General features: G+C 42.9%; 3 protein-coding genes across 4 annotated transcripts in view; 2 read left to right on the top strand and 1 right to left on the bottom strand.

Moving 5' to 3' along the window:
- The window catches only part of GTF3C1 (general transcription factor IIIC subunit 1), a 154,787-nt gene extending 151,780 nt beyond the window's left edge, over positions 1-3,007 (top strand). The window contains 2 exon segments of the mRNA XM_030212790.1: positions 58-250; positions 2,429-3,007. Of these exon segments, the coding sequence (XP_030068650.1) occupies positions 58-250; positions 2,429-2,650 (415 nt within the window). The 3' untranslated portion in view covers positions 2,651-3,007.
- Positions 3,008-3,954: 947 nt separating this feature from the next.
- On the bottom strand, positions 3,955-15,588 carry SNRNP25 (small nuclear ribonucleoprotein U11/U12 subunit 25). Of its 2 annotated transcripts, none has more exons than XM_030212791.1 (7): positions 15,562-15,588; positions 14,051-14,230; positions 12,744-12,834; positions 11,712-11,817; positions 11,477-11,551; positions 8,578-8,644; positions 3,955-4,157 (listed from the first exon to the last, which is right to left on the bottom strand). In XM_030212791.1, the coding sequence occupies exons 1-6, from the start codon at positions 15,571-15,573 to the stop codon at positions 8,587-8,589; spliced, it is 522 nt and encodes a 173-aa protein (XP_030068651.1). In that variant the 5' UTR covers positions 15,574-15,588; the 3' UTR covers positions 3,955-4,157; positions 8,578-8,586. The 2 variants fall into 2 exon arrangements, with proteins under 2 accessions (XP_030068651.1, XP_030068652.1); XM_030212792.1 differs by lacking the exon at positions 15,562-15,588 and adding an exon at positions 15,366-15,553.
- A 94-nt stretch (positions 15,589-15,682) lies between these two features.
- On the top strand, positions 15,683-21,323 carry POLR3K (RNA polymerase III subunit K). The gene is made up of 3 exons (XM_030212793.1): positions 15,683-15,911; positions 19,827-19,914; positions 20,922-21,323. Exons 1-3 carry the CDS (start codon positions 15,801-15,803, stop codon positions 21,047-21,049), a joined length of 327 nt encoding a protein of 108 aa, XP_030068653.1. The 5' UTR covers positions 15,683-15,800; the 3' UTR covers positions 21,050-21,323.
- The last annotated feature ends 4,181 nt before the right edge of the window (positions 21,324-25,504 follow it).

Raw genomic sequence — 25,504 nt, forward strand, 5'->3', positions numbered from 1 at the left:
CCTGTAAGTCCTTCAATACTCAAAAGCCAGTTAAGTAACATTCCCTTTTCTTTACAGTGAGTATGAAAATATCTGCTTCATCGGGAGGCCATGGCGCATTGTGGATGGTAGTTTGAATAAACCAGTGTGCAAGGGAATGATGGAAGCGTTACTATACCACATAATGACCAAGCCTGGCATTACTGAACACATGTTAGTGCAGCATTATAGTGGGGTTCTCCAACCTGTTGCTGTCATGGAAATATTACAAGTAAGCTTGATTTGCAGGTATTTTTTATTTTTTGCAGTTCATCAAAGTTGCACTACCAACAAAAGCTATTAACAAATTCAATTGAATAAAATTGTTCATTTATTTGATCTGATGCTAATTTATTTAAGAACGTTAGTATTTAGTTTTCAATTCCCTATTTTCTTTAGCCACACATATACGTTATGAATGTATGTAAATTGGATGAGATCATCATTCGGCATCACACTGATAGATTTTAACACAGATACTTAAGTGTGTATTTAAAATTAAGGGCTGAAACTTGCCTGCCCTCCTTTGCAAACTAAGGTACCTACACAGCTTCACAGCATGGATATATCTATTCATAATGCAGAGGGTTGAGGTAGGGTGAAGCCAGCAGATAATTTCATTTTTAAATTCTTCTGTGTGATTTACAACATACTTTGGTGCTCATTTTTAAATTAGATGAACACCTCAAAATGCCTAAAAGAAAAGTCCCATCTGCTAAAAATGTCCAGATCCCAATTTTGGAAAAGTCAGAATTTGGACGTTTCATATTGCAGTTTTTCCAAGTAGTAAGGGGATGTGTTGTGGGCATGGGACTAGAGCAGGCCCAATACTAGGATGTCCAACAGCAAGTTTCGAACAGGAAGATAGATCCATGTCTAAAAAGAAGGCCCTTTCTACCTAGACCTGTTTCGATCACATCCAAGTTACAAAAAGGTGCTGTGATTAAGCAGCTGACCACTGGAGGGTTTAAGGCATGAGTCCTCCTTAATCTCCCAGTGGTTGCTGTCCTGTCCCCTCAAAATGAAACCAGAAAGGAAAACTTAGGTTCTGTCATCTGCAAGTACTAGGGCCATTCTGAACAAAGCAGCAAGCAGGTCGGAGGAGTAGCCTAGTGGTCAAATCCCACTGTAATTTTTTTTTTCTGAGGCTCTCTCCAGGAACAGAAAAATACTTACTGTACCTAAAGATATAGGACCCCTACAAGCATGAAAGCTATTGCAGTGGTGTACATTCTGATATAGTATGCATTTTTCTGTTCCTGGAGGGATGATTTACAAAAAAAAAAAGTTACAGTGGGATTTGAACCTGTGTCCCTTAGTTTACCATCTACTGCAGTAACCACTATGCTCTTTCCCTGGTCTAGGACATCTGTGTGGCCATTTTCATAAGAATGCTGCCACACAGACATCCTTGTGCCTTGTTTTCCCCCATTTATAATTTAAATATTTCAGTTTATTTGGGATGGACAGGTCCAGCATAAGGGTATACTCACGTATTTTCTAACAGGAAATCTAGATGTCTAAAAATTGCAGTGATATGGCCATTTTTTGGGGGATGTTATGAGCAGGATGTCCCAATTCTGACTTGGACATTCTTTTGGAAATGCCCCACCATGTATCTGCTATAGAGTGGGTGTAAAATCTGTGGATAATAAAGCAACCACACCACTGGCCAGCCCGCCATTTTCAAAGGCAAAGTCTCTGGTGACTGTCCCGAGGGAAATGATCCAAAGTTTCTGCAGTGTTAATCTAGATAATCCACATGCATATTTTACAATGCAGGATGATCAAAGGCTAGAGACAGGGCATGTGGGTTGTGATACTGAGCAGGTTCAGTGCTAAACTTCGGCACTTTGACTAGTAGTTTAAACTTTATTTTCCCTTCACTTGCATCACTTCATTCCAGTGCTACTGCCAGATGAGCAAGGGTGTAAAATGAAAACCATCTTAAGCAGTTTATTATGCTTCACTTTCCTGTGGTTAAGCAGATGTTATACATATGTTCAAAATGCGTACGATAAAGATCAGCCTCTCTAAATATATAAAGTTATCTGTATAAATGTTTAATTCTAACCCAAATTACAGTCTAATTGTAAGCCAACTACCTCCCTATTTACTCAAGTTTGGTCCAGTCCTAAATTTACCCCACTGCATGCTAGGACGTGTAGTTCTCAGTTCCCAATCCCACACTAGGCAATCCTTAGCCATAAAAATTTTCAGGATATACACAATGCCTTTCCTAGCCTATCTTCCCCTTTCATATTTTAACTTAGCCTATGTAACAAAATCAGCTCTATAAACCACATTTGAAAATAAAATAATACAACATCCACATTTTTTTCTCATACCTATTGGTGTGTCATCTTTGTATACATACATTAAGAATGCTTGAAACTTTTTTCTTTACCAGGGACTTGAACTTCTGGGTTGTATTAAAAAACGCAACCTGCAAAAGCTGCCACCAGTCTCCCTGTTTTCAGCTCCTGTACTTGAAGAGGAAATCAAGGATCCAAAGCTAAATGAGAAGCTGATGATCTTCTATGAGCCAACCATAGACTGTACCCTCAGACTGGGTAGAGTGTTCCCAGCTGAAGTCAACTGGAATAAATGGGTGAATTTCATCCATATTTAATGTGTTTTATTGTTCAGAACTGTAACAGTATTCGACAGGTTTAAAATAACTGGCGAGATTGACAATGTCTGTGCATGTAAATCTGCAGATCACATATAATATGAATATAGCTGTGTGCACTTCAAAAAATATGCGTGTGCCTGTCTTTGTTTTGTACATACTGTAATATTTTTCTAAAATAAAAGTATTTTCCAATGCTTAGTTTCAGGGTGATTTGTTTTCATAGGTTAGCTTGGGTGTGAGGGCTGTGAGATGAAACTGAGCTGTCAGGCTAAAGGGAAATGGGCCTTTCTGTGGTATTTTGCACCTACATTCAAAGCGGTTTACATATATACAGGTACTTTTGTACCTGGGGCAATGGAGGGTTAAGTGACTTGCCCACAGTCACAAGGAGCTGCAGTGGGAGTCGAACCCTGTTCCCCAGAATCAAAGTCCACTTCACTAACCACTGGGCTACTCCTCCACAATATGTATGATTATCACATAATATATGAACTGGAAGGCCAACCCCTCCATTGTGTATATGTTCAAGTAAAGACCAGATTCATTTGCTACACTATGCAGAGATATCTAAGCCGTTCACAACTTGAAATAATTAAGGGGAGAAATAAGCAATCTAAAAACAAGACAGAGATTGAAGGGAAAAAGGAGGAGAGTAGCACAATCTCTTAAGGGGTATCAGGGAAACAGGACAGGATTGTATAGAGAGCTGCTTTCTATAAAACAAAAATCAAAGTAGTATCAGTAGAGCATTGCAGTACAAATTTAAGGTAGTTATTTAAAAGGAGCTCTTTTGATTTAATTTAGGAACTGTCCTACTTTCCCTTCCCATTTGGTAAAATTCTATACTGCAATGGTTGCAGTCTTCTGAATTTAGTACACACAGCTGTAGCTTCAGGACCTATAGGTGTAGTCTGGGATAGACCTGGGACTGGTGCACCCCCCTCCCTCAATGCTGCAAGTGCTAGTGATTAATATTCTTCCCACCCACTCACTACAGTGTGATCAGAGGCTGCTGTTCTGTCCTAACTGTGTGCCTTACACTCTCCTCTGTATCATTTTTTCCAGATGTTAAAAAGATGCAGCTAAGCCAATAGCTACTTCGATGCAGTACCAGGCCAGAAACATGTTATAAGACTATCCTAATCCCCTATGGGGTTCTGCCCTCTTGCAAGACTCTAAATATACTCCAATTTACAATTCATTTCCAAAAACCATCTTAAATAAATTGACCAAAGTCTTCCCTCAATCACACTATTAGTTCATGTAAATACACAGATGTAGAAATGAAGTTCAACAAATAGTTCAATAAACAATGCAGCCCCCCTTTTATTCTCCTTTATGTCCAGTGGTGATAAGTTATTGGACCTGCCAGCCTCAGTGTTAACATGCTGTGGTGATGATGAAGGGAACAGACAAGCCTAGCTTGTCATCTTCCACTTCATTGCTGGAAACTTCAGGTCATTTAGTACATGGCTAGATGAGTCTTGCGCCAAATGTTCTTTTCCTGTAAATAAATAAACCAAATATAGTAGTTACATTTCATGTGACTGCATTTAGGATGTTAGTATTTTTCAAAATTCTAATCCAGTATCTGCTATAAATATAAGATCTGTGAGACAGTAGGATTATAGTATCTTGGGTGTGCAGTGGAAAGAATATTAGTTCTGGCTGAATGCCGTTCCTTTACCGTACAGATAAATCCAAAGTGCTTACCTGTCTCTGGAATGTTATCCAGTCTAGTATTAGCTTTTAAATCAGATGAGATTTAATCATGACACACTTAGAACATGTATGAGAATTCCAATCATCATCTGATTTAAAGATGGCTTTTACCATCACCTTAGGTGTCTTGTGTGACAAGTCATCAGATTTGAGGGATGTACCTTTATAAATCTATAATTTATCCATGTGAAATCTATGTGTGCAGAGCCTAGAAAGGAACCAGAAAGAGACCTAAAGAAGTGAAGTTGATAATACCAGCTCTCTGAAGGTACCTGGAGCATTTGTGAGGCCTTGGGGGTGGATTAACATACCCATCTGCTGATATCACCTAAAGTGGACGGTGTCCCTTAATAAAAACACAAGTTAGCCATGATAAGCGGTACTCGCATGCCGGATGAATCTGTTAAGACTGCATGCGAGTACTTAACCAGTACACCCTGGATATCTGTGGCTGGCGCCTTGAGTGCCGAAACACAGCTGCTGTGTTGAGTCTGTTTGATGTATCTTCTATAAACATTTTTGAACTGATAACGTTGCCCTTGTGGTTTTGAAAGTGCCAACATTTCACCCTACTCCTTGGTCTGCTGAATAGTTTTTAAAGGCATTCCAGGCCTTTTTGCATTCCAATGATGTCAATGGAACACAATTTTAAAAATTTTATGCATTTTTTGATGCGGTTTTGCAGCGTTTAACAGAAAGTAGCATTTTGAGGTGGTCATTTCTACTTTTGATTCTTACGCTTGTTTTTTGAATTCCTACCTTTACAAAAGCCTGACTTTTTATCAACATTTATATTGTAAAGCAAGTCTGTTTTTTTAACTACCCGGTGCACAATTAAGAAGCTTTTCTCACTGATTACCATCTTCAGTTTTAAATGCTTTTTAATTAAATTAAACTTTTGTTAATAATGATCTTTGACCTTTGCTGAAGTGAATACAATGCCACTGTGATTAACATGGCAGATTGGATGTTGCCTGCTTAAGGAGTAGAGGTGCTGCCCCTTTCTGTAAATAACTTGGAGCTTTTTTTGCTACTTCAACCTGCCTTGTGCAATGATGTTTTTATTTCGTTTTTACCCTTTGTTATTATTTTTAGGTTGTTTGGAATAGTTTTTAATTACTAGGGGAATTAATTTTATTGTTCTCCTAGAGGTAGGTGTCTTTTTTTTTCACTCTAGCTGTCTTTGCAAAGACCTGCTCTTGCACAGATCACTGTTTGTATTTGCACAATTATATACATTTAAATTGAATGCAGTGATTATTGCACATGCTACATCAGGTTCAGTAATGTTTTCATTCACCTTTATCTATCTTTCTGTCTTATATGCACATGGTTTCATGTTGGAGAATATACAGTACACCCTTTAGGAAGCCATCCAAACCTTTTTTTTTTTTTTTAAATCCACTAAGCTAACTGCTTTTACTACATTCTCTGGTAATGAATTCCAGAGTTTAATTATATATTGAGTGAAGACAAATTTTCTCATTTTCTCCAATTCGTTTTAAATTTACTAATTTGTAGCTTCATTGCATGCCCCCTAGTCCTAGTATTTTTGGAAAGAGTAAGCAAACAATTCACATGTACCTGTTCCACTCCACTCATTTTATAGACCTCTATCATATCTCTCCCAGCCGTCTTTTCTCCAAGCTGAAGAGCCCTAGCTGCTTTAGCCTTTCTTCATAGGGAAGTCGTCCTATCCCCTTATTTGATTTTTTTTATGTAATTTTTGTTGTGATATGATTTTAATTACATATACATTTGTATTTTGTATTTAAGTTTTTAACCCTGAGGCAGCCAATGGGCAAACTATGGCCATATCCGGTAATCGTTTGTAATAAATAGTATTCCTTTTTTATTTGTTGATCTGCTTCTGTTTCGTTGTGATAATCAGCTTGGACCCACATAAGACTTATGTGAGCCCTGGCTGAATATCAGCCAGGACCCATATTAAAAGGAATGCATCACCTCCGCTTCCCCCTCCCTCAGCCTACCTTTGTAGATTCCTGGTGGACTAGTGGGGTCCTACAGGCAGGAAAGATGCCCACTCATTCCTGCCTGTTGTGACTCCTTTCACAAAATGACCATTACAATCCTTATGGCAGCCTCACAGAGCAAGTACTTCAAGACTGCCATTAGAGATTTTGGCAACCAGTTTGTGAAAAGCCATAAGCAGGAGTGGGCATCACTCCTGCCCTAAGACCTCACTAGACTACTAGGAATCTACAAGATATGCCTTTATGACATCAGGAGTAGGGGGGGGGGCACCAGTAAGCCTAATGCTGCTACTTGAAAGTTAACCAGGCATCGCCAATATTCAGACTGGTGCCTAGTTGACTTGGTAACTAATGTAGGAAAGCCTAACTTTAGAAGCGTGGAATGGCCTCCCGGTGGAGGTTGTGGAGTCAAGGACTGTGTCAGAACTTAAAAAGGCATAGGATAAGCACGTGGGATCGCTTAGAAAAAGGAAGGGTTAGAGGATGGGCAGAATGGATGGGCCATTTGGCCTTTTATCTGCCGTCATGTTTCTAACCAGCGCTAATTAAGTTCCTACTCTGCCCAAGCACCATCCTCGCACCAACCAGACAATGCAGGGGCACCTGATGTTTATATTCAACTGGACAGTGCCACTCAATATCAGCAGTTAGACAGGAACAAGCGATTTAACCAGACACGTGGCTCTCCTGACCGGTTAAATTACTTTAAAAATTGACCAAAGATTCTCTGTTTCACAATATTGGGTAAACGTATTTCAAGTTGCATCTCCTGTGACACACTGGGTGAGGAGAGAAATTTCTTTGAGCAGTAGGCTTGAAGATGGCTCGTGACGCTATGCAGGTGCTTTCTTTCTAGTTTGGAGTTTTCTGGTTCATTTGGTTCACATTTATCCACAATCTGTGAAGCATTTTGATCTATCCTCAGTGGCCTCTGAGGAAGGCTTTGAGCGAAGATATGGCCCATGTAAGATCAGTTACTTGGTTTATCCTTTCACTGCTTTATGGACTACTGCTTGAGAATTCTGAAAATAAACTTTTTAGGCACTTCAGTTTCTGCCTGTAGCTTTTTGGCACATTTTTCCTTCCACCTTTGTTTTGTTTTTTTGTGGAAGTTGTATGGACCCTCTGTTTTCTTGTACTTTCCCCATTTTATTTCCCATACATCACCCTTTTCCCACAAACTCGGCACAAAAATAATCCTGGGCTATATTAAGTGACCAACTGCTGACCTGGGAAATCCAGAAATCCAATTCTGAGATTAAACCAGACACTTCTTGCATAGCAGTTCATTGTGATACCAGTGGGTCAGTAGACTGGCCCCTGCTTTATACTTATTCCCCTTCTCCCCAACCCCCCCACCCCCCCATTTGGTTCTTGTTCTGAACATGCCGGAATAATTGCAAAAATGTCTAAATTAAATTAATGACTGGCTCCTCCTATCCATGCTAGATAGGGAGGTGATGCAGAGGGAAAGCCAGCTATGACCAAGGGCAACTCCTGCTACTGGCAAATCAGAGATGAAGACAGTCTAGGTATGTCCCTGCCAATTGAGATCTACAATGAAAGAGGGAGAGGGCTGTGACTTAAAAAAACAGGTCAAACAAACTCCAAAAACAAAACAAAAAAAACCTCCCCACAGCCTCTTATTTTTCCCTCTAAAAAGAGTAGAGTAAAGTAAAAAAAAAATTAGCAACAAAGCCTTCAGAAGAAGATCAATCAAAACAGCAAAAGTTGAAAAGCAAACTAACTTAACAGGAGCTAAATATTTGCCTGTGTCCCTGTAGACACCTGCATGCCAAACTGGCCCTCATGATCAGCACTCTTTTTTAAACAAGTCTCAAAAAAAGAAGGCAAGGGAATACTTTATCCCAGGAAGGCATAAGGCATATTAAGGAAAGTTTATAGAACTACACATGCAACTAAGGATTTGGATTTAATTACATGCTTTTACAAACCTGTGCTCAAGGAGAATCACAACCCAGGTACAGTAAGTAGCTCCCTGGCCCAAATGATTTACAACTGAAATTCATACTTGGCCAATGGACCCTGGCTTCTCGAGCTGCCGCTCCACCCATTACACTAGTCCTCCCCAAGGACGCACTTCAGTACAACTAACTTGAATGACAGGTATGTTGTACTGCTTTTTAACAAACCTACTCCAAACAAAACAAGACAATTTGTGATATGTAAGGTAAGCAGAACACTCACCCATCCGTGCTACTTCTTCCTTAACTTCTTTACAAACACCACTTCATCTCTGTTTCTAATTCCATACCTAGAATGAATTAAATGTAAAATATATGAACTATGGTGCACACTTAGTCAAAAATACATATTCCATCTATGGGTGTGAATCATGGCAATCATTGATCCTCTAAACCCCACCTACAGGCAAATATCTGTAGGGCAGGGCTCATGAGCATGATTTTTCAAACCAGTTCTCCTGCTCAGATGAAAGCTGTGCAATAAATCAAAGGAACAGCCAACTAATAGCAATTCATATACCGCATCACTTTTTTACAAAATGGCATTAAGTCATTTTCAAACAACTATACAAAAGTCAGTAGACTGTCCAGGGTAAACTACAAATTTCCAAATTCTTTTGTCTTTTAAAAGTTTATGGTGGAAAACAGGTGCTTCATGCTCCACTAGTTTAAAGTTAAGATGCTTTTTCAAGGGGTTGGCATCATTAAACAAGGCCTCCTTACAGCAGGCTGGTATCAGCTCCCTGCAGGAATCAATCGCAGAGTCACAGTGCACTGCGGTTATTTCTCTTTTAATTCTACTTATGTATTTATCACTGTTCTATGAAACTGCACCAGGAGAGGTTAAAAGCAATACTATAAAGCAATATAACCAGTCAAAAACAAAAACATAAAAAACACCTGGAAATTGTGTATGAAAAATAACTAATGAAAAGAAACAGCCAAAACAAATACAGTTCAATCCGTTTAAGTGCAAGGGTCTGGGACCAAAGAAATGCATGTAGTTAACCGGAGCGTGCACTTAACCGTTGTGACCCAAAGAAGCTTGACATCTGATAAATGTACAGTACTGTTTATTATTATACATACAGTATACAGTCTTAACTGACGTTAGGCTTACTTGACGTAATCAGTTATAGTCCTCTGTACACTATTGGGTCTGTGAGTTCCATAGACTACGTCTGCCAGATGGTAAAAACTGTCATAGCACAGACATCCAGTGGCCTCCAGATAGGCCCGCACGGTGTTGAGACTCTCCAGTGCTCTTGCAAAAGTGACAGGAGGAGGTTGTTGAATTTCGTCAGCATGTGCCTTGCTGCTAATTTCATCCTCTGTTTCATCATCAGCCGTTGTTGCCTTCGTGTAGGCGCATATCTCGACATCAGTGCTGTCGTCAGCAGTTTGTAGATTGTAATAAACAGCTACGTAGTGATGAAACTCCTCTTCAGTAACACCGGCTGGGATGTCAATAACCTGTTCATCGGACACGTTTGCAACAGCTGCATCTGTTTCGTCCCTCTCCACATCCTTAACTAAGCTTGACCGCTTGTAGTAGTTCACAATGGTTGCCTGTGTAACATGATTCCAGGCTTCTTTCTGCATATGTAGAGAATCCAACAGTGATAGATTACGAGCCAGTTCAACAGCAAGTTTATCCTTGCCAGTCTGGTCATCCATAAAGCTCATCAGACGACGTAGCACAAGAGCCCGATAATGTTGTTTGAAATTGGCTATTGTGCCCTGATCCATAAGATCCATAGGTTGGATCAGAGAGGTAGTGTTTGGTGGCTGGAAGACCACCTTGACATTAGACAGCCTGACATCATCCCTCTGTGCAGCACAATTATCACAAAGCAACAAAATCTGATGCTTCTGTGCCTGCATTCTAGTGTCTAACTTCTTTAGCCACTGCTTCCAAATTTCCCCAGTCATCCATGAATTTGCGTTAGCCTCGTATGACACAGGAAGTCGCTTAACTTTCTTGAAGCAACGGGGCTGTTTGCTCTTTCCAATGATGAGGGGTTCCAACTTCACTCCCATCCATATTGCAGCAAAGGAGGATCATCAGTCGGTCCTTCGATGTTTTACCTCCAGTAGTTTCGGCATGTTTGAATGCAAGTGTTCCATCAGGAATCACTCGCCAGTAAAGACCATTTCCGTCAGCGTTGAAAACGTCACGAGGTGCAAACTCGTTCAAGATGGTCGGAAGAACTGAAACAACCCAATGTTCAGCACCAAAGCCATCAGCGTCTTGTTTTTCACCGTGCTGTTTCTTGAATTTTATGCTGTTCCTCTCCTTCCATCTTTCCAACCATCCAACAGTGGCTTTGAATTCCGTTAGTCCAAGACTTTCAGCTAGCTGGTTAGCTTTCTCCATAAGCAGTGGACCACTGACAGGAAACTGTCTGCTTCTGACTCGGGAAAACCGCCGAAGAGCATCTTCTAGCTCCTCAACTTTTCCTGCCCATTTCCGTTGTGGATTTGTATTGTTTTGCCAGTCTTCCAGAAGCTGGTCTTTCTGCTTCAAGACACATGAAATTTGACTGGGATTAACACCATATTCTTTAGCAATAGATGCTTGACTTTGTTATCTAATTTTTTAAGAACTTCTATTCGTTCAGCCAGTGTTAAAGTCTCTGCAATGACGACCCCAGTGTACACTCTAACAACATTCTTTCGCTTATTCTGCCTGTGGCAGTTAAAGGGGTGGTAAATTTGAAATCTTGTTGGTTGTCACGCACCAATCGGCTTCCATATTCTGTGCGCGCGCTTATGCAGAGTCTTTCCTGCAGAGAAGCGGTCTTGAACCATGCATATAAGCGAATCTTGCACTTACCAGTGGTGCGCTAAACCAAAGTTTGTTCGCATAGAAGTTGATGGTGCCAAAAATGGGACCGAAGTACGGCATGCAGTTAAACAGAGCATGCGCTTATCACAAGTGAACTTAAATGGAGTGCACTGTACTTGGGTCATAGAAGTCCTAAAACCAAATGAAGTCAAAGGATGCCTCCTACTGAATCAGACTGTTGTAGCTGCTGTACACAGGTTAATAAAGAAATCTTTATTAAACATGCGGGGGGGCCTACCCAAAAGATAAGGCCATTTGCAAATTTCTCACTCACTCTTTAAGTTTCTTTTTGTCTTCGATCAGCTTCTCTCCATCAAAACTTAACTGGTATGTTCGCCACACATACTTCCTACATAGGAAAACAAGATTCGCTTTACAATTTCCAGTTTAGAAAACAAGACAGGAAGAATTTTCTGGATAGAGCCGACAGTGAGCTCTTCCGTTTTCAACTTAGAGAAGTTATTCAGTAAATAGGAACCATCTCCCTAGACGAGCAAATTAGAGCTCACCAGCTAATGTGTTGCACGCCTCCTTCACGTTCCTGCTTCAGCTGCACATATCTCTGGATCGCTTTTTTTAAATCAAAAACAGTAGCATTCTGTATTACAACAACAGCTGGAAAAGAAGAGATGGTAAATGGCAGCAGATAAAGACCAGCATAACCCATCTAGTCTGCACAGTAAGGTTGCTAGGGGTTGTACCTGCCACTCCGTGCAGGTTACCTTCCTCTATCCCTTTTTTGAACTGTGACAGTTCACCTTCTTGCTAATATAGGGGTCCTTTTACTAAACCGCAGAAAAACTGGCCCATGGTAGTTTTGGCGCATAAAACTGCCGTGCGCTACGCCACTTTTTACCGCAGTGGGGGAAAAGGCTTTTTTTTTTTTTTTTAATGGAGCATTAAATGGCCATGTGCCAATGTTAAAATTAGCGCACAGCCATTTACTGCCTGAGCCCTTACCGCCACCTGTTTAAAAGGAAATAAGGGCTCATGCACTAAACTGGAGGTAATCACCCTGCAATAGTGTTCTTCTGGTGCATGCTACCCGCACAGTAGCCCTACCACCCCTTCATAAAAGGGCCCCATAGGGATCCTCTTTGTTTATCTCATATCCTGTTGAATTCCGTCACTGGTTTTGTCCCCACCACTTCCACTGGGTATTGCATCCCTCCAAAAATAAGGAATTCTGGGCTTCAGTGTATTATAGTAAAATGCATTATGGAAAAGGCAGTTAGCTTAGCGGGGTTTAAAAAAGGTCTGGACGGGGAAAATCCACTGCTACTTCTGGGATAGGCAGCATAAAATGTATTGAACTTTTTCGGGATCTTGCCAGGTATTTGTGACCTGGATTGGCTACCATTGGAAACAGGATGCTGGGCTTGATGGACCTTTGGTCTGTCCCAGTGTGGCAATATGTATGTACTTATAGTTCTCAACCACTCTTTGCCCCCTCCCCCCCAACCAAACCTTTATCGCATACAACAGACACACTGCTGGGATTTAAGAGTCAGAGTAGATCACAAAACAAGTAAAGCACTTACGCATTATTTCTCCATCTCCCTTGCACACTTTCACAGTCATTGCTTGACCATATTCCAGTGCAATCTGTGAATTTATTTCCTCTAAGGTAACCTAGAAAGAGAGGTTCATAAAATACATAATTACATTATACTAGACTTATATCCCGCTAATATCATGAACAGCTCCAAGCGGGTTACATATAAAACAAGAGTGAACCACGTGTTCAGATGTTACACATCACTCAGGCCCCCTTTTACAAAGCCGTGCTAGCGGCTGCCATACGGCAATGCCGCCACAGCCCACAGCGAATGGGCTGTACCAGCATTACTGCACCACCAGCTGCTAGTGCAACTTTGTAAAAGGGGGCCTCAGTTAATAAAAATACCATCACACAAGGACTGACAAAGCTCATACAAATAAGTACTTTACACACACAAAAAAAATGAAGAGTTCAGATTAAGGAGGATAGAGTTATGTTTAAACTGGGAAATAGGCTAACAAATCAGCCAATGGTAAGGAATCATCTTAAACACTTCTGCCTCGCTTTTGAAATTTATGTTCTCTGAATCAGATCAGAGCAAAATTGTTTCTCAATCATTTATTTTTTTACTAAGTGGAGTGACAGTTAACTACATGCAAAAGCTCTATTTTAACATGCTTTACAGAGTCTTTGTATCATCATCTTAAAATTTATCCATAATCACACGTACAGTAAACCTCCCCTTCCCTCTCCAAATAAAACCCCCTACATTATTTGAACTAGCTGGCAGTAGGGATTTCCTCCCTCAGAAACATTCAGCATGCTATGGACTATCCCTCTTGCTCATGCCAAGAGCAAGCCCAACCCATGCTATGACCACAACCCTTCCCTCCCACTGGGTTCAAAGTGAACCCTCCCTTCCAAAGCTCCAGAGGATGATGTGATAGACGGAAGGAAATCCCCACTGCTAATTGGCCTACCCACTTTCAGATAGTTAATAGTGAAGGTTTTGAATGGTAATATGCATGTTGGCCAATTAACAGCACGTCCTAACAGGTGCCGAGCATACCATGTTGTGTACTGAGCATTTGGTAAGCCCTCATGTGCAAGTACAATCACCCAAATTTTTACATGCTACCCCTAAGACTATTTTAATATGCATTGTGAAGCCTTCTGCATAACATCCTATTAACATGCACAAAAGATTCATAATGAACACTTGTATTAGTCTATTGAATAGGGGCCCCTAAATAGGATACAGAAGAGTATGAGACCTACACTTAGTGAAGCATTTAGACATAAACCATCAAAATCAGCATTATCAGACATTTTTCATACATTCATTACCTGGATAGGTAAGTCACACAGCAAAGGGTCTTGCACTATCATTGCCAGGCCTTCCTGAAATATATCCACTATTTCTGCATGTGGCAACTCATCTTCCTCCTCTGCTTCCTGCTCTTCCTCAGTTGCCTCTTCTTTCACTACAGGATTCTCAGGCAAATCAGCAGTTGTTTCACCCATTCCCTATGGCATATTACAATGGTTCACATTAAACGGCACACATATCAATATTTGCATTTCTAATATCAAGAATTCCCAGATTAAGGGGCCCTTTTACCAAGTGGCGGTAGGGCTACTGCATGGGTAGCGTATGGCAAAATAGCACTATCAGGTGCCCGACGGTAATTCTGAGTTTGCCACATGCCATTTCCTACGCTAGAAAATAAGTTTTATTTTCTAGCATAGGGTGGTGAATAGGCATTCCCAACAGTAATCGGATAACTGCTGGGTTAGCGTGTGAGCCCTTACTGCCTACTAAATAGGTGGTGGGCTTAGAAAGTAAATGGCCGCACACTAACACTATTGGCGGGCTACTTCTTACCCCTGCTTGGTAAAAGGGCCCCTAAGGTTTACACCTGTTTATGTCGTCTTAATCTAGTAGATTGCATACTGGTTTCTGCCAACTGAACATAACAATGGCACCCTTTTATTAAAGGGTGTTAATCCACTAATATGTGGTTAGAGTAAACTTACAAGCTACAACAGAATGTGCTTTGTGGTATTTTGCCTGCTTGCACACTATTTTGTTGTTTTTTTTTTTTAATGGTTGGGGGGGGGTCAGGTGCAAAGAGTGGGGCATTTGTACATTATCCACTATCAGCATGCGTTTACTAAATATGAGTTAGCACCTCCTAAATAGAAGACAGTAAGTGCAATTTTTTGCTGGTACCCTACCCTGCACTAATTGGATCGTTAGCACCTAATTTGCAAAAAAAAAAAAAGTCCTACAAAAATGTCACATTAAATCTGGGTTTAGGGTGCTGGAAAGTCCCGTATAAGAACGCTATGCCAAATTTTACCGGACTTTAGTTAAAGGGCCCAATGTGATAAGTAAAAATCAGAAAACCAGAGTTTATTTGTTAATGGGGCTGGTGGACTATTCAGCTTTTTTTTTTTTCAACCGGTTTCTGGGAAGACTCTTCTAAATTAATTCAGATCTAACCCTAAGCACCTCACTTAGCACTCGGTGCAATATGGGACAAGGTAATGCCAAAAAAGGGGGGGTGGGTGAAGGTCACAGGGCAGTTCATGCACCCACGATAAGACGGGTTCCCCACCCAAAAACTGGTGGTGGTGGTGAAAATAAACCTTTACTTACTTTCCACAAAACAATTCAAGAGAGATCTTCTGTAGAACCTCTCAGACCATGAATCCACAGTGACTCTGGCTTCATTAGAAACCATCCAAAAGTACCCTACAATGCTGAACTAGTTTTTCTCCGGGCAGGGCACTGATATCACACAGGCGAACACCACTGTACTACTACGACGACCGACCTACTCGTACTCGCCTACCTCCTCTCTCATACCCGCCTTGCGAATCACATCCGGTTCCTCACAGCCAATCGGCTTAATTATTTGCTTTCTGAGCAATTTAACCTCCTTGTTTCTGAACCAGAAGGAGGCTTGAGACGCAAGTTCCTTTTACTTTTACTTTCTGGCTGCGTTTAAGCACAAACTCCTCCCTCCTGACTGGAAGCAGCACAGCAGCACACGGATGCCGGTTTTGCGCCACTTGGCGTGGTGAGGTGACTATGTTGTTGTTTTGTCCCACCTGTGGAAATGTGCTGATCGTAGAAGAAGGGCAGAAGTGTTACCGGTTTGCCTGCAATACCTGCCCCTATGTACACAACGTGACACGCAAGGTAAGGATTGTCCGGAGGCTTGGTCTGATACTGCCATTTTGGCTGTGCTTCTAGCTCTTTTATGGCCTGTAGTAAAAGAGGCCCATTTCCAACAGGAAGGAAACGGGCGCTAGCAAGGTTCCAGGGCCCCCTTCCTCCCTCCGAGTTCCAGGACCCCCCTTTCTCTCATCTCAGGACCCCCTCCCCCCCCCCCCCCCCCCCCCCCAGGGTTGCCAGGTGGAAAAATTTTTCCCACCCAAACGAGCCCAAATCCAGCCCAAAACCCGCCCAAAGTCAAACCCCGCCCCTGACACCCCACCCCCGCGTCATCAACCCTGCCGTCATCGGCCCCGCCCAGAACGTCACTAACCCCACCCCCCCGAGACCGAAAAAACCGCTTAAAAAACCGCCCAAAAGACCCAAAACAAGCCCAAAAAACCGCAACCCGCCGCGGGCTAAATTTCCCACGGCGGGTCGCGGAAAACCGCCCAATTGGGCGGTAAAACCACCCACCTAGCAACACTGCTCTCCCCTCTCATCTCAGGACCCCCTCCCCCTCGTCTCAGGACCCCCTCCCCACTCCAGTCTGACGGCCCCACTCCTATCCGATTTCCGCCACCCAGCGCCTCCCTCTGTCTCTGTGGTCTCCGAGTGCAAGGAGGACGTGTGAGGGTGCCCCAGCCCTTCCTAAGTGGCAGCTGTTGTTTAAAACGTTTTACCTCCTGCCCCGCCGGCAACAATGAAATCCAGCACGCACGGACGCAACTTCACACTGCCTTTGCTTTTTGCTTCTGTTTTAGCTGATCCTCTGGTCCCGCCTTCATTTCCTGTTTGCGGAAGCGAGGGACCAGAGGAACAGCTGAAACAGAAGCGAAAGCAAAGGCAGTCTGAAGTGGTGCCCGTGCATGCTGGACTTCACTGTTGCCGGCCACAGAGACAGAAGGAGGGAGGCGCTGGGCGGAGGAGAGGGGGGCGCGGAAATCGGACGGGAGTGGGCCCGTGGAACTCGGACGGATGGGAGTGGAAGGAGGGAGGTAGGGTGTCATGGAACTTGGGGGGGGGGGGGGGCGTTTGTTTACTCACCTCCGGTGGCTGCTGCTGGGTTCCCTGCCCTCTCACATCCCATTGGTCCGCCGTGTGACATCATCCCCATGGCGGACCAATGGGAACTGTGTTACGAACCCAGGCAGCCAGACAGAGGTGCAAATTATTATATAGGATAAATTTGCTGGCAAACTACTGAAGGTCATGTGGGTTGTTCTTTGCTTAGGAGCCAACTTTTCAAAATAATTGGGGATGCTAAACCCCAACGGCGATTACCTCTCCCTGGACACAATCAAGGAGTTTATACTTTGTTCAGTTTCAGTGGTGCTCATCAAGCACCCACAGAGCTGACTCCTGTGTTCCTTTCTGCTGCAGAATTGAAAAGAATCTTTCCGCCATATTATTTATGTATTTATTTATTTATTTCTAATGCTTCATAAACCGCAAGGAGTATACAAAGGCAACTATGCGGTTAACTTTATCATGGAATACCTTGCCACTTGCCAGCAGAACTTAGATCAGTGATCGACGTTGGCCTATTTAGAAAGCGATTGAAGATCTTGTTGCTTTGATAAGTATTTGCTGCTAGAGTTACTAAGGTGAGCTGCCCATTAGTGTGTATTGTTAATAATTAAAGGCCACGTTTATTAAAGTGTTCTAGGTATTTGCACTTGGGTTAACAGCCAGAATCAACACGTTAAATACTAAGGTACTGCTGTGAGTGTTTGAGGTGTGTCTATCATTCTCCTAGTAGTTTCCACACAGGTAGGATCTCTAATACCCATTACTGCACTGTGTGATGAGTGCTGATGCACCTAATGTCACCTATTGAGGCAATGTTAGGTGAACCAGCCTTAAATGCACATTTCACAGTTAGCACTGGTATCTACTAGGCACTGACTGCACTGTGCAGTTGATGCCCATTTAACGCCCATCCTTCCCAGTCTCTGCCCTATAGTGTGCTAAGTTGTTAATGGTAGATATTTAACACACAAACCCCCGGATTCTATATAGAGCAGCTTAAGTTGCGCCTGCAAATCCAGTCGCTTTCTAGATTTACGTACGCAACTTGAGTACTTAAGCCAAGCAGTGCCAATTGCCACTTAATTATTGACACTAATTGGCATTAATTAGAATTTATTTGCAGAACTGTAAGTGTATTCTATAACATGATATGCGTAAATTCAAAGTCTCATAGTTGAAAAGGGGGCATGGCCATGGGTGGGTCATGGGCATTTCTAAAATCTATGCACGTTGTAGGATACACCAGGTCCACATGTAATTTAGGCATCAACATTTACACCAAGTTTTACTTGGTGTAACTGCCTGCGACTAAATTTAATTGCGCAAACGAGTGCGCGCTGTATTCTGTGTGGAAACTTAGGGATATGTTTACTAAGGGGCGTTAGCGTTTCTAACGCACCTGTAAATTTAAGGCACATTAAACACACGCCTATACATTTCTATGGGCGCATTAACGTTTAATGTGCGTACATCATTTACGCGCGTTAAAACCGCTAACGTGCCCATAGCGCCGCTTTGTAAACCTAGCCCTTCGGCTTATTCTATAAAGTACATCTAAATTTAGGTGTACTTTATAGAATACAACTATGTGCTGAAATTTTTAGGCATGTTATATAGAATTTAGTCCTATTTCTTAGCACATCTTAGTAAGCATGCCCCCCCTTACTTTTGCATAAACTGGGACCTGAGGTAAAATGAGGAGTGTTATTGCCAGTTAGTTACTCTAGTTGTTAGCTGAGTTTTAGTACCCAGTTCCAGTCCTGTATATGATGATGTAGCGATGCCTGGCCTAGAGTCTTGTGATCTGGGTTTTTTTGGTCTTGTTTTTAGTAGTTTCATTATTACTGGCTAAGAGTGCATTCTAATAGGCTGTTCTATTTATATTTATTTAAAATATTTATAACAAAAATGCTGACATTTTGCCAAAGGCCTTTTGGTCTGCCCTTCCTTTCCTATAAATTGGAAAGATGGACTTTTGGAGAAAGAACAAGAAGGGAACATTAAGACGTTTTCATTTAGTATGAATAGTCCAGCACCAAAGTCAACACATGCATTCATATGACACATAGAAAGTAAAAAGCTAACATACAGAAAGAAATTCAACATCTTGACGCCTTTCTCCACAACTTGGTAATAGTCATGTACAAGAAAAAAAAAATACAACAGAATTACTTTATTTAATCTGCAAGGTTCCATGCTTTAGTTTTTATATGATGGGCAAAATATGGTTAAGATTAATTTGAATGCCCAGCATTTAGAGCAGTGGAAGTATTCAGATGCTGCTTATAATCTTGGACAAGTCACTTCACCTTTTATTTGCTAGATTTACTAAAGAGTGCTACTACTGCTGCTAATATTCATTATTAGTAAATCAGTTCCATGAGAACATATAACCTCACTAAGTCACCTCACCAGCCCAATCCATTATGAAAACCCACCTTCTATAACTGCCCCAATCACTCTCTTCCTTCTTCCCTTCCTTGATCGCCACACATTACCAACTATATCTGTTATCCTGATATGATAATGTTAACAAATCTATGTAAGCCACATTGAGCCTACAAATAGGTGGGGGAATGTGGGATACAAATGCAATAAAATAAATAAATAAAATTTTATAAAATAAAATGACCTGTGGTAAATAACGCATATTACTGCACGTTAGAGAAACTGTTCAGTAAACAGGAACCATCTCCCTAGAGGAGCAAAGAAGAGCTCACCAGCTAACGTGCTGCCCATCTCCTTCACGTTCCTCTTTGCTTGTAAGCTCTCTGGGGCAGGGACATACCACCTGTACTTGAATATGCAACTTGCCTTGAGCTCAGATTTAAAATTTCAAATCCAATGTAATTTTCTTATTTGAACTAGGTAACAAGTAGGAAATATCCCAAACTGAAAGAGGTTGATGATGTGCTGGGAGGAGCAGCAGCCTGGGAAAATGTGGACTCCACACCTGGTGAGCACTCTATTGTACTTCATGACCTGAATATAGATTGTGATACTTTTTGAAAAGGCCAGCAAAAAAGATGAAGCCTTTACAAATGCTTTAGAAACCACCACTTCAGATGTCAGAGGTTTAGAAAGTTCATGTGCAGTGACACAGTTGTTGGTTCGTTTAAAGGTATTGCATCCTAATTCAATTGTAATGCTAGCATTGTTAATACATGTATGTGTAACTAGACAATAACAGAAGATAGTAACCCAGTAAAGACTTGCTGTTTGTTGACTATTATAACTCTGAAACAGCACTTCACTCAGCAATGTAAAATGCCCTCTGTGGATGGATAGTCTTAAAATATAGGGGTCCTTTTATTAAGCTTTAGGAAAAAGGGCCCTGCGGTAGCAGTGAGGGCTTTTTTACCGCAGTGGGTAAAAAAAAAACCTAAAAAAATGGCCAAGGGATAAGAGTACTCTTACCACACGGCCCTGTAGGGGGGAGCACTTACTACCACCCATTGAGGTGGCGGTAAGGGCTTCTGCAGTAAGTTAGCACCACACTATTAAATAAAAGAAGTATTTCCTGGCACACCGGAAATGGCGTGTGCTTGAGCCGGAACTACCGCCAGCAGCCGCATGGGGCCGGCAGTAGTTCTGGGATAGCATGCGGTAAGCCCATGTAGGGCTTACTGACGTCTGTAAAAGAGCCCCATAGTGCAGCACTATGAAAATTATTTCAGCTGCAAACATGGAAGAGCACAACTCTGCTTCGGTCACTCTTCCACACTGAGCCCATTAGAAAGCTCACACTCTGGAAACCATGCTCTGCTGGGGCCAGAGAGTGGTAAGGGCCACAGCTCCCCAGTTATGGAGAAAATTATTTAAAATCGGTTATTCCCCTTTGAAGTTTGCATAGCAGTGTGTTTTAAAGAAGCAATTTCAACATGCTTCATTTTCCCCAGATATGCTGACATGTTTGTTCAGTAGACTACTAATCTAATTTACGATTTCTCTTGTTTGTTACAGAAACATGCCCCAAGTGTGAGCATCCACGTGCATATTTTATGCAGATTCAGACCCGCTCTGCTGATGAGCCCATGACCACATTCTACAAGTGTTGTAATGTGCACTGTGGCCATAGGTGGAGAGACTAATGCTGAACCTAACAAAGGGCCTGAGTTATCCAGGAATTTCCCAACAGCCATCCTTCTCCAAATCATTCTCAGAGGATCTTATATAAAGAATTAGACGATTTCATAAAGGAAAAGAAATATGTATTTAGCTAAATTTCTTGGATAACTTTATGAAGCAAGTTGTTTTTTTCTATTTTGTGTTAATAGTTTTGTATATATCAGCCCTGAAATAAATGTCCATATTTTGCTCTTTGACTTTGTACAATATTAAACTATATCTCAGCAAAATGCGTAAAGAACAATTCTGACATTATAGCAAAGGGTTTACTGAAAAGTAATGCTTTGGGGTTTGATTCATTCAGATTTTTTACCATAGATGCAAATTGGGAATCTGGCTTTGTGTACTGAATGCAGAACTACACATTAACATTTCATGTAAAGAGAGTCGCCATGGTCACCAGAGGACTGCGTAAAGTAACAGCAGTTCTTACTGATTCTGTGTTTTCGCTTTCTCTCGCAGATAAATATGTTATTATATAGCCCCAGGGGATGATCAACTAATCAAGTTGCTGGATTATCTGACATGCTTTGTTGAACTGGAAAACTCCAGTGAGCAGGTTGTTTTGAGTGCCTAAAATTCGGAAAAGCAAAACATTTAAAAACTAAACTGAAAAAAGAGCAAAATAAAAATAAAGCCAAATAAAGTACACAAAATAGTGACAACAAAAAAAAGAAAAAAAATTATAAAAGTAAGGAAAATGTTTTTCCTGCTGCTTCATAGATCAGTCCCCTATTTGTTAGTTTTCAGCGGCACTCTACACAATTCTCAACAGATTGTCTAGAATTAGGCACCGGGATGGTGCCTGCTAAGCAAATTCTACATTAGAGGATACTAGCATAAGTCTGCAGTTAAGTGCCTAACTTTAGATGCAATAATAGGCTCAAAAAATAATCAGGTAATAGAAGTAGAGCATATAATATCATCCAGTAGACAGAACACTACTGTTTTAATAATACACACACCTTAGTAACCAATTTCAAGAATCTCAGCAGTACCACTCTGGAAGCTCATATAATTATTGCTACTTAAGCTTTATGTGCAAAATCGTCCTTGGTTCTAAATTTTGAAAGAATTTTTTTTTAAACATCTCTTGATTTATAGTCTAGTTCACTAACTTAATACATAAATGTAAAAGTCAGGAAAGCACTTAGACCTTAATCCTTAACAGTAGCTATAACAATTGTAGCGGCTTTAAAGCTTTATATGCAAGCTTGCATCTAACTGTTGGTAGTTATGCACACAAGTTATAGAAGGCTAGCAGCCTGAGTGCCAGGCACACCCCTGACCCGCCCATGCCCTTTCCAGATCCACAAATGTAGAATCCCACCTATGGGCAGTTATGCATGTAACTGCTAATTAGTGCCAATTAAGTTATAGCCAATAATTGGTTAATGCCAATTAGCAACTAATAATTGCTATGTTAATTAAGTTAGGCCAGAAATCTGCTCTCCTAACTTAAACCTGCTTAACTATATGTATAGCGGCTGCAGTAAGCACTGATGGGCCGATGCAGGTGCAAGAGGCTGTTAGCGCCACACTAGCGCCTTTGTTTGCTACCGCCCCATGATCAGAGCTCCCAAGCGCGTGAAACGACGTGCTCGCGGGCTCTGAATGCACCTAGGATGCAAAACAGGGCTCTTAGCACAAGTAGCATGCAAATGCATGCTAAACCTATTCCTCCCCAATGATCAGCAACCAGCACGCCAAACATTGGCCCGCTGGCCATGGCAAACCGTACGCCAGCTCGGAGCTAGCATTAGGGTTTGCAGACCATTGGGGAGGAATGGTGAGCCCTGTCCTGCATGCTAGCAGGCCCCCCAATGCACCAGCCCCTGCAGGAGCAGGAACCCAGATAACCCCCCCCCCCCCCCCCCCAACAACATGGGCTGGAGGAGGGACTGGAGATCCAGTGGGTCTCCAGCCCCCCTTAACCCCCCCCCCCCCAGCATCCCCTCCCATGAATTGAGCCCTGGTGGGCTGCGAGTCAATCTCCACCCCACCCCTGGTGGTCTTAGGTGCCCTTCCCTACCCCCTACCTTTGGTGGAGGGAGGTGGCCTCCCATCTCTTCTATTGACACCACCTTGAAAATGGTGGTGCACTGTCCAGTGCATCCTGGGATGCGCTGGGCGGGGCTTCACACCATATAAGGGAACCGGACCTCCAGCCCCCCCCCCCCCCCCCGTGTTGCTTGACTTGGGGGGGGGGGGGTCTGGTGGTCCCATGGACCTCCAGCCCCTGTGTTTCACAGGTCTTGGCTTTTGACAGCCTAGACCTGTCAAGCAAGTGAGGGAGGATTGTGCCTGAGCGCATGCACTTTTACCTTATGATCAGTGAATAGCGTGCTTAAATTTGCATGCTATTATCTCTGATCATAGGGGCGGTAAAGCCTTGTGCTGTTCCAGCACTATTTTTAGAGTGCTGTTTGGAACAGCGCGGGGCTTTCAATCATCTGCCCATGAATATATCTGGCTTTTTTAGAATGCTGTGGGCAACAATTTAAACAAAACCTTGTCGCAGTATTTAAATGTTGATCTGTTAGTTTCTGCTTCTTGTTTTTATCCAATATATTTCATGTTTTGTCTACCCTGCTTTTCTCTCTTGAAGCCTGGTATTTCTATTTTCTCCTGTTGCCGTACCCCCTCTTCTCTTTGCTTCTGGATCTTTTTGAAACCTCTTTGCTCTTTCTTCCAGTGATTTAATATATTGTTTTCTCCATTTGTCACTTGTTTTAACATAGTAAATGAATGATGGCAGATAAAGACCCGCATGGTCTGTCCAGTCAGCCCAACAGTCACTTCCATATCATCATGCTGATCAATCCATAGACTGGTGGGTTGTGTCCATCTACCAGCAGGTGGAGATAGAGAGCAAACTTTGCCTCCCTATATGTGGTCATGTGCTGCCGGAAACTCCTCAGTATGTTCTCTATCTCAGCAGGTGGTGGTCACACACAGCAGCAGCTCTGGCTAGGCCTCCAAGCCTAATTTTTAGGTTTTGTTGAGTGCCTGGGGTTGAGGGCTCTTCTTGAGCAAGTGCAAACCTGGTGGCGCCAGGTCCCTCCTTTTCTCCCCCCTCCCGCTGGCTCCGTTTAAAAAAAAAAAAAAAATTTTTGAACGTCCTTAAAGGCGTTTATTTCGACGTTTATTTAAACGTTTATTGCAGCTACTCACTGGGACACCAGGTCGTTACAGCTCGGAGCGGAAAGCAGGTAATTTTTACCTTTTATAGTGGGCAGGGGGTTCCCCGATTGGTCTCCACGTGGCCTATGGCGTCGGAGGGCGAGGGCGCAAAGAGTCGCTCCCCGGATCGCGTGTGCGCTTCTAGAGGGGATGCGGGGGGTCTTAAAGTCTGATTCGCCCTTGTTGGGTGACAGTTTCGTGACCTGAGTGTCCCGGTCCTTCCTCCGGTGTGGCGGTTTTTCCCGCCATAAACGCCCATCCCCCGCGGCTCGCCTCCGCCATATTGGCCGGCCACGCGGCTCGGACGGCTTCTTCTTGGGCCGCCCTTGAGGTGGGAGACATTGATGCCATGAACGCCCTTAATTTGGGCGACGGCACAAAGCGGCTAAAGTTAAGCGCCGTTCTTCCCGCGCGGCTCCTTCGCGGAGTGTCGCGCCGGACGCCATCTTGGATGCGCAGCATGTCTCTCCCCCGCTCTTGCGAGCGCCGGTTGAGGGTGCGTCTAGGGCTGTAGCCCAGGCTGCGGAAGTGCACAGTCTGGGGGTTTCTCCCCCGAGTTTGTTTTGCTGCTGCATCAGGCCTTCCTTATGCAAAACGCTGCCCCTGCTCCCTCGTCTGGTAAAGAGGTTGAGGCCCCCGGAGGTAAACGCCCTCGGGTTGATTCCCAGGCCTTGGAGGACTTTGTCTCCTCCGATGTAGATGAGGGCAGCGTATCTGAGTTCTCCCAACGGTCCTTTGCGGATTCCTTGGAGGAGACGGATCCCCGCTCGGATGGAGCGGATGACCCCTCTGCAGCGCGGCTCTTTAGCTCAGAGGATTTGCCCAACCTGTTAATGCAGGCCATGGGCATTTTGAAGATTTCCTCTCCGGAGGACGTCTCTCCCTCAGCCCCTGTTGGCTCTGCCATTATGCTGGGGACGAAGCGCCCGCATAGAACCTTCCACGTGCATGATGCCATGCACACCTTAATTTCGGCTCAATGGGATGTCCCGGAAACGAGCCTTAAAGTGGCTAGGGCTATGTCCCACCTCTATCCTTTGCCTGAAAGTGAACGTGAGGCCTATCTGTGGCCTACCGTGGTTTCTTTAATCACTGCGGTGACTAAGAAAACGGCGTTGCCGGTGGAAGGTGGCACGGCCCTAAAGGACGCCCAAGACAGAAGATTGGAGGCGGCCTTAAGGTCGTCCTTTGAGGCGGCTGCTTTAAGTTTGCAGGCCTCAGTTTGCGGCTCCTAT

This window comes from Microcaecilia unicolor, chromosome 8 (genome assembly GCF_901765095.1).
Source record: "Microcaecilia unicolor chromosome 8, aMicUni1.1, whole genome shotgun sequence".
Taxonomy (NCBI): Eukaryota; Metazoa; Chordata; class Amphibia; order Gymnophiona; family Siphonopidae; genus Microcaecilia; species Microcaecilia unicolor.